At 39.8% G+C, this 12,764-nt stretch overlaps 1 protein-coding gene across 4 annotated transcripts in view; it reads left to right on the forward strand.

Moving 5' to 3' along the window:
- The first annotated feature begins 326 nt into the window (after positions 1-326).
- LOC135586783 (uncharacterized) overlaps positions 327-12,764 on the forward strand; it is a 60,894-nt gene continuing 48,456 nt past the window's right edge. For all 4 annotated transcript variants that reach the window (XM_065081126.1, XM_065081127.1, XM_065081131.1 and 1 more), the window contains exons 1-7: positions 327-579; positions 2,043-2,120; positions 3,271-3,383; positions 3,546-3,639; positions 6,163-6,206; positions 6,330-6,398; positions 9,518-9,591. In XM_065081126.1, the coding sequence (XP_064937198.1) occupies positions 483-579; positions 2,043-2,120; positions 3,271-3,383; positions 3,546-3,639; positions 6,163-6,206; positions 6,330-6,398; positions 9,518-9,591 (569 nt within the window). In that variant the 5' untranslated portion in view covers positions 327-482. The remainder of the gene's footprint in view (positions 580-2,042; positions 2,121-3,270; positions 3,384-3,545; positions 3,640-6,162; positions 6,207-6,329; positions 6,399-9,517; positions 9,592-12,764) is intronic.

Consider the following 12,764-nt stretch of genomic DNA (forward strand, 5'->3'; position numbering starts at 1 on the left):
AGGACTTTTTTTCGAGGCACCCCAGACGTTGGTGAGGTGGGCTCCAGAGCAGCGTGGCCCCCGCTTCTCTCTCACCCAGCATGTTGAGCCCATGCAAATGGGTGACGCGGTCTCGAATGGTATGTGCGCCCAACATTTCTCGCTCACCAGATACGTGGAGCCCTCGGACATAGGTGACGCGGCCCCGCATTACTGAGTCCCACAATCGTACTCCACGTGTCTTTGGTAGACCTGGCGTGGGGCCGCACATGTGGGTCCCACTCGCGACTCCCCTGCCTTGCCGACCTAGTTCGGGAACCAACGGATCAAATGACAACACCAGTGGTTCGTCTCCTCTCTCGTACGGTGGAGTGCGACGGCAGTGAGGCGGTGCGGACGAACGGGAGATGGTATCGAGAGAAGGAATAAGGGTTTCGACGAACGCGGAATAGCCCTTCGCCTCCTCTTTCCCCGCAGCTGGTGGCCGGAGGCCTCTCTACGCCATGTTCGAGGGCGTGGTGAGCCAAGTGCTCGCCGGCTACCTCGGCCGCTTCGTCAAGGGCATCCAGAAGGACCAGCTTAAGATCGGCATCTGGAACGGTAACCCTAGGCGCCACTGCTCCTACTTTATTTTTTATTTTTGGATCCTTGATCCCTTCCTAGAACCCTTGAGTCTTTGCTTCCCGGTGAGGAAGATTGTTTCTTGTTCGAGCAATCGTTTCTTTATCTGAAACACGTTTAATATCATCCGCTATTGCATGATGATGGGGTAATTGATCTAGTTGATCACCTAGTCGGCTTGTAGACCGACTTATAACGTTAAAACGTAGGGCCCTTGGCAACTAACTCGGTAGAGAAAACTAATGATAAGATTGTGTTATGTCAAATTGATGTCGCTGCAGAATTTCAAGAAGATTTGTGATTCGTGAAGTATAAACTGACATCTAACTGAGGGCGAGCCTTGACATCACAGTACCTAGGTGACCGGGTTTGAGTTGCTGAAACAGCTTCTCTGTTTATTGCTGTAAGGCTGACCCTCCCAAGACCCCTTATGTTTTTGCTCTGGGTCTTGCTTCTCTAACAGGTATCCTGCTGTTTGGTGATTAAAACATATAAAAAGAAAAAATATTGCCCTCAAATTAAGAGGGTTGTTCAGTACTTAGACTTTAAAAAAAAAATCGTGACAGATATATCTTTGAAAGTAACTGGATCGACTTAATCTTCAAGGATGACAATGGAAGATAAATATGGCATTAGGTGAATGTCCTGTGTCGTGTAACTGAAGATGCATTATCATGTCCCGGTGTCCAAAACATCTGCTAATATATTCTCAATCAATCAGTAGATGGAAGAAACAAAGATATTAGAATACATATTAACAGTAGTATTCTCTCACTCTTTGTTCTCATTGGTAGAAAGTGTTTTACTCACGAGTCTATCTTGGGCAGAAAGGTATCCTTACTGGTCTGAATTTTTAAACCTTGGTTTCGTCAAAATTTGAACCTTAACTTGGATTTTATGGTTGGTTGACTTGTGCCAGTTCTGATGGCATGGTACTTTGTCACATACTATGCCAGTTCTGATGGGATGGTGCATAAAGGCATGGCTCTATCTCTTGCCTTAAAACACATTGTGGCATTTGCATAGATGCTTTGCAGGAATAGTAACATAATGCAGCATGATGTGACTCAAAATGCAGAATGTTAGATGTTAATCAAAGGCCAGATTTTGCTTTGCACTTGATACAATACTCCTTGCATCATCTTGCTGGCTTATTTTGATTTTGTGAAGCTTAGCTTGCACAAGGAACTCAGTTGTACATTGTTGGACAGAAAATAGCATGATGTGCATTATGGACTTTGAAACCTGTAGATTTTAGATGTGAATAATTTTTTTGTTGTTATCTTTAAACAAATTGTTAATCTCTTTTATTATAGATGAGACATGTAACAGTAACTTCTTTCATATACTGTTTGTGCCTGAATTTCTTAAGTCTCTGCTTAAGATAGCAGATTGGTTTTATGTTGCCCTTATTAATTCTGACTGTTTATTAATTTTTTCAGAAGAAATATTATTGGAGAATGTGGAGTTAATACTTGAAGCCTTTGACTATTTGCAGTTACCGTTTGCATTGAAAGATGGTACTTGCCTCTAGCTCTTTCTTTTTTTCAGTCACTCAGGATCAGTGCTCTTGTTTTTTCTGTGCCATGCTTGGCCATGATTCTCGTTTTTGAAAACTGGTCTACTCAGATCCACTCACTTTGATATAAATGGTTCAGATTCTCATATGCTTGTCTTTTTTGTGCATTATGTATTTTCTTTCCAATGTAAACTTTCTATTCTCTTATGCTTGTCTTCTTTATCCATTATGCATTTTCTTTCCAATTATTGTATATGCATGAAGTCACATCTTTATTCAAACTTTAAAGCTCATAGCTTTATACTGGATCACCAGATTGCATTCTATAATTCTATATCAGTGTTCCTACTTGCTACTTGATATCAAAGGCTTGTTTTAAATATTTTCTGTTGGTATGTCTCTACTAGCCACAATTTATCCAGCAATCAAGTTGCGGATATATCTGTCATGGTTCTGCTGGCCACACCCAATCTAGCTAGCATTTGATGTTGCCAAAAAAAGTTTGCTAATTATTCTGACAACAGTGCCTAACTTGATTAATAGGATTTCTAAAATTCTTTGTCCCTCTCACTTTGTCATTGAAGATTGTTTGAGGATCATGTGATCTATGAGCTTGTTAGATGCCATCAACTTTGGCCTGTCTGATATGGGGTCAACAATTGAAATGCAGGAAAGTTGTTTCACTCCCTGATGTGACAACAGTTTAACTGTTGAATATGGCTTAACAACGTTTATGCAATTATCATCTATGTGGCTACTTCTGGGACACAAGTGGCCTGTTTTATCAAATTGTTTGCAATGAGTTCTATTATAGGATGTTTAAATATTTTTGTCTTCTACAATAACCCTAGAAAATACTGTTATTAACAAGACTCCATTGTCAAATATTCTTATAGCTTGTATTATTATTATTTTTTTGGTTTGTAACTTTTTTCTTGTGCTTTTCTCTCTTTTGGTTGATATCGCTGAAATTCAAAACCCCCAAAATTGGTTCTTGAACAGCTGAGCTTAGACTGATACTGAAGTGATGCTGAACCTTGCCTTTTTATTGGTTACACTTGACTTTGAGTTCTTATGTTGACTGTGTAGTATCAAGATCAATTTATTTTGTATTCATAGGCACTTTGGCACTTGAAAAATTTATTATACAGGGAGGGTTGGGAAACTGAGCATTAAAATTCCTTGGAAAAAGCTTGGGTGGGACCCTATCATAGTTGTCTTGGAGAACATATTCATATGTGCTTGCCAACGTGAAGATAATGAGGTATGCTTATATTTTTTATAATATAAATAAGTTTTTTTGTTAGCTTTTTCCTCACGTGTGTTTGCCTGGCATCTGATGCATCATTCAAAATTTCCATTAGTTTCGGCCTAAATAATGCCTATTGGTTGTTATGATAAACATGACAATTTTGTTCTTTTACAGTGGAGTTCTGAGTTGGTGGAGAAAAGAGAATTGGCTGGGAAAATGGCAAAACTTAATGCCATAGAACTAGCAAAGCTGTCAAGGCGAGTCTCTGGTGAGTTATTGCGTTGCTATGGTTCATAGATATGATATTATTGTCTCTTGTTGCTAAATTGCTGTTCCACTCTTAGTCTGCATATATGTTGTTTAAGCACTTTAGGCTTTGACTCTTACTGTGATCTCCAAGTCCATGCTGTTCTCATTATTGCATATGCCCTGTCAGTACTGCACCAGATAGGAAACTTGTATATGTGGTTGTTCTATGTGCAAGAGTATTTTTACAGTATAGAATTTTTTGCATGATCATATAAAGACCCAAGAAATGTTTTTGGTATATCTAGTGAGTTTTTACCTTTATGGTCTTAATATATCACTTCTGAATTTAGATTACATTGGTGGACTTTCAGTGTGCTAGATTTTACTTGTCATAAAGTTGGCATGATTTCAATAATTGCATTTCTATGAAATTTTTTGGTAAGTTTTGGTCAGTGATTTAAAAAGCACTAGGCGCCAACGTTCCAAACGCCCGAAGCTCTAGGCGCTTGCCTGACTAAAGAGAGGCGCTTTGAAATATTAAAATAAATAAATATAATATAATTAATAAATATAATTATTTCAATAAAAATATGACATTGAATTAAAAATGTATTGTTAACAATAGTTATAAGGGAAGAAAAGAATTGTTAATAGTAATAGAGGGGGATTAAAGGGCCACCGTAAGTGGAAACCGATAGTACAAAGTGACAACAATAGTGGTGAGAAGGCAACAGTGAGAAGTTGGAAGCAGCAACGGTGGAGGATTAGTTTAAGACAACCGCGACAGCAGTGGCGGCGACGGAAGCTCCAGAGGGCATCTGTTGGTGGCGGAGGAACCCGTGGTCCTCTCCCTCGACAGTGGAAGGAACTGCACATGGAGCAACGGTGGAAGGAAGCTATGGGCTCTTGCTAGGCCATTAGACCCGTCCGTCCGCAACAAAGGAAGGCTCGGTCCGCTTCGTCTGCAGTGGAGGCAGCGACAGAAAGCGTTGGCAGCGTAGGCGGAAGCAATGGTAGGGTTGGCTCGGGGCCACGCGGGCGTGAAGGGTGGCTTTTGAGGGTAAGAAATTGCATCTACAGTTTAACCGAACCAGACTTAAAGAGTCTTGTTTGGTTGCCTTATTTGAATTGGGCGCTCGCCCGAAGTGCCCGACGCTTGGGTTCGGGTGATCGCCCAAGCGGTGCGTCAGTGAAGCACGTCGCCTGGTCTACACATGAGGCGCTCGGGCCTTCCCTCGCCTCGCTTGAGTGCTTAGGCAAGTGCCCGAGCGCCTATTTAAATCATTGGTTATGGTAGACATGGATTGATCTGTTTTGTGCTGGTGTCCAATCAGTTATACTTTTCAATCCTTACACAACTTTGTCTACCTTTCTAGTAATAAAAGATCAATCTGACTATAGTTATGGCCACTCTAATAAGAAATCATCCCCTTCATTCTCCTCCCCACGACCAAAGCTCCTTTTCAATCCGCTGTGGTCACTGTACCTTTTTCCTATATGGCTATTCAAATCTCTTGTGGTTATGAGTTTTTCTTCTTGTTATGTCTAGGAATATGCTGACATGGCTTGATGATAATTTATGGCAAAAGCTTATACACATGAGCCATGAGGAAAGCTTTTTGGTGCTGAGTGTTTTATCTAATTTTGCAGCAACACAGCAGAATCATCTGGCGTTTTGTTTATATCTCATAATGACACAGATATGCCACAGATTGTGGTAGTTAGGGGAGGCGAAATGGTTACAAGTGGTACGAGAAGAGATAGAGGGAGACTAAAAATACTTTAGTAGGAACTATAAATAATGATTTAAGTACTCTAACATAGATATGACTGACTCTTTATAAATCTAAATGACGGTAAAAGATTCATATAGCTTATCCGAAAAAGTTGGGACTTTATATCTAAGTTGTTGTTGTTGAATGACACTGATATGCATGGTTTTAAGCATGGTACAAGCATCATGTACAATGCTTGGATTATTACAATCACTGATTGTGACAAGGCTGAGCCAGGTTATACTGTTTTACACGACCCTTCATGTGCCAGAAAAATAGTGACCTTGATTGGCACTGTTCCAGTGTTTCTTGTACCACCACCTTTCCAAATGATTCATTGTACACGTATACTGGCACTTGAGTTGGAATACACAGAGTGATTTGCATTTATTGAAATTTAGTTGATTAAAATAAACTTTTAATAACATGAGGTCTTTGAATTTTGTATTTGAATATGAATATGGTGTATCATTATATTCTTCTACTGAAATTTAGTTGACACAATTGTGGATGTGGTTCCTGTTGTCAACCATGAATTCTGTGCTTCAAACTACTTTCTTTTGTGCACAGATGTACACAGTCTCTATTGTTAAAGTTGTATATTTTCGTAAATATATTAATGAGTTAGTCCTGGTGGTATAACAACAATGGTTAACTTTTACAGTTTTATTATGTTAAGTTCTTGCTGGCAAATTGTCCTTTAATTGATTTGCTCTGCTCTTTTGATTTTTGCAAGTTAATCTTTCGATTTGAATTTTTTCCTCCAGATGATCAGGCTGGTCAATCATTTATTTCATACATCTCTGCAAAGGTGAACATGTTAAACCAGCTGATTGTTTATACTTTTCGATATACTTCCATCATTCTTATTAATTAAATTTGTTAAAAAATTTCTAGTAATTGGATTTTTTGTAACATGCCTATGTTATTACAGATTCTTGACAACATCCAAGTTTCAATCAGGAATGTCCACATTGTCTACATTGATTCACAGAGAGATCAGGTGCTAAATTTTATGTTTTTTATGCATCTTAGGTGCGTGTGACATTATTTTATGTTTTCCAATTCTAATGTTGTAGTCAAAATTAAATGAACCTTTATTTTAGTTCTTTGTTCTTTTAGTATGTCATCATATTGATTAGCTGTGAGCCTCTACTAACCTGGCAACTCATTTATCAGTAACTTTTGTGGATAGCTATTTTTTTCTCTAAAAATGCTAATTTTGCTTGCCATATCATTTCCTTTTAATGTTTGATGTGGCTTTACTGGGTAGCAAATAATTTCAAGCTAACTAATGCAATTTCACTTGGTTTCATATGCACTGGCTGGTATTTATTGGTTCGGACGTGAACCAACACTTGGACTGTCCAATTTTGGATGGCCCACATGTGGTACATGGCTTGCTGCATGTTTCTTTTTTATTATTGTTTTAATCTAAAAAGTAAAAACCCTAATACAGTACCCCTCCCTCTCTCTTGTGCGAGCCCTTCTCATTCTGTCCGTTCACATCTGCCTGTTTTCGTGTCATCAGTTGCATCACCCATTAGTGGTGCTCTCCTCCTCTCCCTCCTCCTTGTTTGTCTCTTCCTTCTCGTCCTAATTCCCTCCTCTTCTTCCATGTCGCCTCCTCTCCTCATCTTCTCTCATCCTTGTCCTCTTCTTCCTGCCCTTATGGCTTGATGTGTTAGTTAATGAGCATAAGCTACAATCTCTTTTGTTTTTTTTAATTTCCACAAATGATAAGTAGTGAAAGTGGGATTGATACCTATGTTGTGTAATAATCTGACATTACCAACTAAGATAGTTAGCACATTCTAATAATTTATAGGATGGGGTTTCAAATTCTCAATCTAAGGTAAGTCAGGTAGACCACCATTACACTAACATTCTTGGTATAGAAAATTCCCATGATATAGACCGTCTTTACTCCCATGATGACGGTTGAATTATGGATTTTCATACAACCATCAATCGTGTAAGAATGGTAATGAATTATATTGGTTGGTTACTGGGGGGTAATGGGCATGCAGCTCATTGTTACTTGCCCATTCACAATTTTTAGTGGCTGTAGTACGTGAAGGCGATCCTTGACATTCTGCATGTTGATGTGTTGACAAGATACCACACTTTACACTTAGTCGTGTTATCTATCCCCAGATTGACATGGCTTTGGTACATAAATGTGACCCTTGGCTTTGGTACATAAAGGTGACCCTTGAGATGTATCTCCTTTAAAATGCTTCACATACTATATTTTGTTGTCTTGATGGACATTCCAAGGGATTCCTTTTGCGATATTTGGAATTTTAGGTTACAATATAGTTATCATGCAAGGTATACAATACTGCCTGTACCGTGACATACAGGGCAGCATATACCGCTCCAACAGGTTCTCACTTCTCACTACATGGAGCATGGTACACGAGCTGGTATACATGGTGCAATATCAGGTGTACTGGCCGATGACCTTTCCTGAATGTGTGATTAACCAACTGGTTGTTAGGTAACTGCTGGAGGGCTTTTGGGAACCTATAAAAATGCCTCCAAATCCCCAAAATCTGCCCTCTGCTTTTGCTCTCTCACTCCCTCTCTGGTCCACTACATTCTCTAAACTGGTACAAGCCATGTGCATACTTGCTGCAGGAGCTTCCTCCCACAAGGGTTGTCAATGATGATAAGGTGATAACTGCTATCATATTATTGCATCAGTGACTCGTTGTTTAACTGTATCAGATGCTGAAGGAGCAATTTCATGCATGGGTCCTGCAGTTGCACCATATTAATATATAGTTTTATCACAACCCGGTCAACTGGCCGTCGACTGACGCCATTCATTGCAATGAATTCAATCAGGGGGACTTGACCCGTGCCGGTCCTAGATGTATTGGTGTGGGCCTAAGTAGATATATCTTCGTTTTGCATCTCATTTATTGTTTTATAGTCTAAATTTAGTGTAAAGCTGTCTAATTTGATTGTATATAATTATAAAAGGTGAGGGAAAAAAATCCCTGAAATAGGGTTCTGTTTTGATTTCCAACCTTTTTAAAGGCATGTACCAAAATCCAATACGTATCGATGTACTGACTCGATACATGCTGGTATGGATCAGCATGTACCATTTTGTCAAGTGACTGGTACGATGCTGGTACAGAAGACATCGAACCTTGATCACCTCTTGTAAGACTGGAGGGGTGACCCTTAGTTTCATGATTAGTTTGCTCTTGTACAACCTGGGTGCTTGAGGATGAGCCATGTACAAGAGAAGCTTTAGCTAGCTATTTAGTGGCTTGATTTGTTCCTGATACATATGACAGTTGAGTTTCCAGAACAGGACAAAAAGCACAAGAAGTTAGTAGTGATCCATGGTCAAATTAATAACACAAGGTCCTGTATCTTAGTCCTGAACTGGCTAGTATGTACACAATCAAATGTGCATTGTCGGTACCCAACCCCACAAAAGGGCAAGATCTATTGGCTGACATACCATAGGAGCATAAAAACTTACCAATGGTAAACTTTGGCACTTTAGTTTCCATGAGAAGTTCTAAACACGGAGACACCAATAATCTCCATGACGTGGTGCCATTTTTTTTATACTGTAGGAATTTTTGCTCCTAAAAAAATGATAGGAGCTCTTAGTAGTGGTCTTGGTATGAGTATTTGGTAGCTAATACAAGATATCGCCGGTATACTCTGGTGGTATCTGGAAAAAATTGGTATTCTGTGGTTCCAAAGCAATAATTTAAAAAACATTTTCATTCATTGGAGTTGTTTAAACCTAGAGAAATTTTGCTGCTTTCAGGTTGATAGCTTGCAGAGGAACATCCACACTTTAAATAAGATAGTAAGATACAATCCATGGATATTCTTTTTTTAGTATCCTGTTCCATCCTTTTCTTAAGTTCGATAATTTTCTAGCCATAATTTTGCAAATTGCTGAACCTGTTTGGTATATTGTTGCTAAAGAATATGTTTGTATACTTACAAGTGTTTTTGGCTTTTGGTATCTTTGATAAGTGTCATTTCTTGCGATATCTACCTTTTTTATCACTAGTTCTTTTGATCCTTATTAACATTGCAATTGTCTTTGTACTAATTTCAATTTTTATTGAATTTTTCCAGGAGACATTTATATTTGGTTTAAAACTTTCCAGTTTAACAATATTGACAGACACACGGAAGCAGAATTTGACTGGGTAATTTTCTAATTTTGTTGTCATCAATTGCTGAATTTTTTTTTCCAATAGTCTTGTTACTGATAATTTTGTTGGTTCTAGAGAAATTGTTACCTAAAAGCTGCTTTTTCTATTAGATATCATTTTCCACTTAACTGTAAGGACCACTTAATTTCAAGGATTGCCAAATGCACAAGAAACAGCTGCTGGCCATGGTAGGCGTGGTAAATGCCACAGGCTGTCACCCTTATTGACTGTCGTTTGACATATGTCCATGCATATTCCAGGCTTCATATATGGAGTCTATTGTTATACACCCGCATGCTGCCAGCATCTGTCTGCCACTCACACAGATCAGCAGAGCACAATCGTCAGTCACTAATTTATTCTGATTCTTGGATTGTTGTTGGTTTTATCTGTTATCACACTCTTTACATGGTTCATGTAATCTGAGCACTCATTCACTGGTGTGGCTTAGATAGAACTTTGTCGGTTCTTTTCTGACTTCTCTTTTTGTACTGTCATGGATGAAGGACATGCAACAGTATGTTCTTGTTTGTTTGAGGTTTCAGAGAGTTCTATTTCTCTATGTAACTCAGCCTTTCACATCGAAGAGTTCTATTTCTCTATGTACTATCAATTTTTTCTTGTTTGCTTTGTGGGCGAGTCTTAGTGCAACAGCAAGGTTGCTCCCTTATGACATGAGAGAGGAGTGTTTATCATGGAAATAATCTCTAAAATTACTAAAGCTGCATACATTGACCCTTACCAAACCCCACTTTGGTGGAAACCTTGTGCATCGGTTATACCCCTTTTGTAACTCAACCGTTCACATCAACAACAAAGTTTTCTGTTGGATCAAATCATCAAATATAATTTACTAAAAATAAGGGATAGGCTGACTTGGGCGTAGTCTAATTCTCTACAAAACTTGGTAACACTTGAGAAAATTATTAGAAAGGAACTTTTTTGTTAGTCATCATGTTGCTGTTGGCATTGTAAATGAAGGGAATGGAGAGGGATGTTTTCATTTGAAGGAAGGGTAGGAGTTCTCTCTCAATATTTTTTGACTCCACACTTGTCCCTTTGTGGATTAGTCCACTGGTCAATATGGGGTGTGCGCTTTCCCCTTATTTGGGTATCAACTTGTCATGGCCCTTTTCTTAGTCTTGAGATGTGATGGGGAAGAGGATCCTAGTACATGGTAGCTGCTTCTATGTACCATCACCCTGCTTGACACGTTTGGTCTCTTTGTGTTGCACCTGTGGTACTTGGTTCAGCTCACTGGTCTTGCGGGTCAAATAGTGAGTATTGGAGGACACGTTCTGTAGACAAATACCATGGTATGTCTTGGGGGTATTTTATTCTATTAAGTTGTAAGTTGTATGACAGATTAGGGTTTGGAGCATATAATATATATCTGATGATTGTGAGCCTTGGCCATTGGATTGTGACTACAATTTTTTATAAGTAGCAATATAGCATCTTTCCTTGTCATCTCTATCTTTCTTTGGAAGCCTTTCTTTTTCTCAAAGTGGAGTAACCTTGTTTGGTGCTTACTGTTTGATGTTTGATATTAGAGTTGGTACAACATCAGCAATCTGCAATTATGTCGGTCCATTCCTCCAATGGTTCTTGTGCCATGAGTGAATATCCGAAGTTAGAGATGTACATAACATGATGACAAAGATACAAGATGGAATGGTGAAGATGCAAAACTGGGAGAAAGAGGCATTTTCTGATTCTTTGGCTACAAAATGTAACTCTGAATTGGCTCCAGCTTTTGTGGAGTCTTACTAAATATCAATAACATTGTTATCAATATAACCCCTAAAATTCTATTTCTATCTGTTAAGTCAGTTTTTGTTTGTCCGAAGTGCAAGTCGATTGGGATCCAACCTGGCCCTTCTCCCAGTCGGTATCAAGTCAAACTTCCTCAGTTGAGTCTGAATCTTGTAAAACTGTGTTGAGACACTCATGTCAATGCCCCTTCAATGTTTAAGTCAGTAGGCAAGTTAGACAAGTCAGATTGATTATTGACACTCTTGCGTAACATACCTGTCGAGCCCCTTTTATAGTGTGCGCTCCAGGCCATTACCTATAGATGATGCACCGTTCATGCAGGAGTGGAATGCCGATCTCGAGCATAACTGTCTCTGATCCCCACTGAGTCCGGAATCGAGTCACTTCTGGACATGTGTGGATCGGAAGGGTGCTGATCTCGGGTGTAACTGCCTCTAATCTGTACTGTACGGAATTGATTAACTTCCGTACACGTGGTGTGGATTGGGCAGTGAGGATGGCCAACTGTCCCAAGGCATGGAAGTGCGGTTGTAGGTGGGCACGCCATGTGGAAGCCATTCGTCATTGGTTTGTTGCCTCCTACAAAGCATGGGTCCGACCACGTGGCTTCGTCGTGTCGCCCACGTGAAGCTGAGGTGTCGACCTCGAGAGGTTGGTGTGTCGGCACGTTGTTCCACTGCATTGCCCACACGGAGTTGAGGTGTCGGCCCCGAGGGTTTGGCGTGTTGGACTCGTGGCTTCGTCGTGTCACCCACGTGGAGCTGAGATGTCAACCTTGAGAGGTTGGTGTGTCGGCACGTTGCTCCATTGCATCGCCCATGTGGAGTTGAGGTGTCAGCCTCAAGAGTTTGGCATGTCGGCCATGTGGCTCCACTATGTCGTCCACGTGGAGTTGAGGTGTTGGCCTCGAGGGGTTGGCGTGTCAGCCACATGGTTTCGTTGTGTCGCCCACGTGGAGCTGAGGTGTCAGCATCGAGGTGTCAACGTGTCGGCCATATGGCTCCACCGCATCGCCCACATGGAGCTTAGGTGTCAATCATGTCATTTTACCCATAACACTCTCTTACCTATAAGGAGAATTTGATGAGTCTTTTTTCAACCCAAAATGTAAGATGCTATGGACAAGTTAGAGGGAGAACTATAAGTGCTACATGAGGTGAGACAATTAGTATTGGTGGTTCAAGCAGAGTTAGAGGAAGACTTAAGATGACTTTATTAGAAATTTCAAATAAAAAATACTTGTTAGTAACTTGATTTAACTAAATCTTGCTTTAAGAATTTAGTGCAACAGAATAGAGGAGAGTGCAAAAGAATAGAATGTGAGTGCAAAGCTAATGCTTCTTCGAGTGTTGGGTTTGGCTGCATCAATTCTATAATGTGAGCACGTCTAT

Source organism: Musa acuminata, chromosome BXJ1-8, assembly GCF_036884655.1.
Source record: "Musa acuminata AAA Group cultivar baxijiao chromosome BXJ1-8, Cavendish_Baxijiao_AAA, whole genome shotgun sequence".
Classification (NCBI taxonomy): Eukaryota; Viridiplantae; Streptophyta; class Magnoliopsida; order Zingiberales; family Musaceae; genus Musa; species Musa acuminata.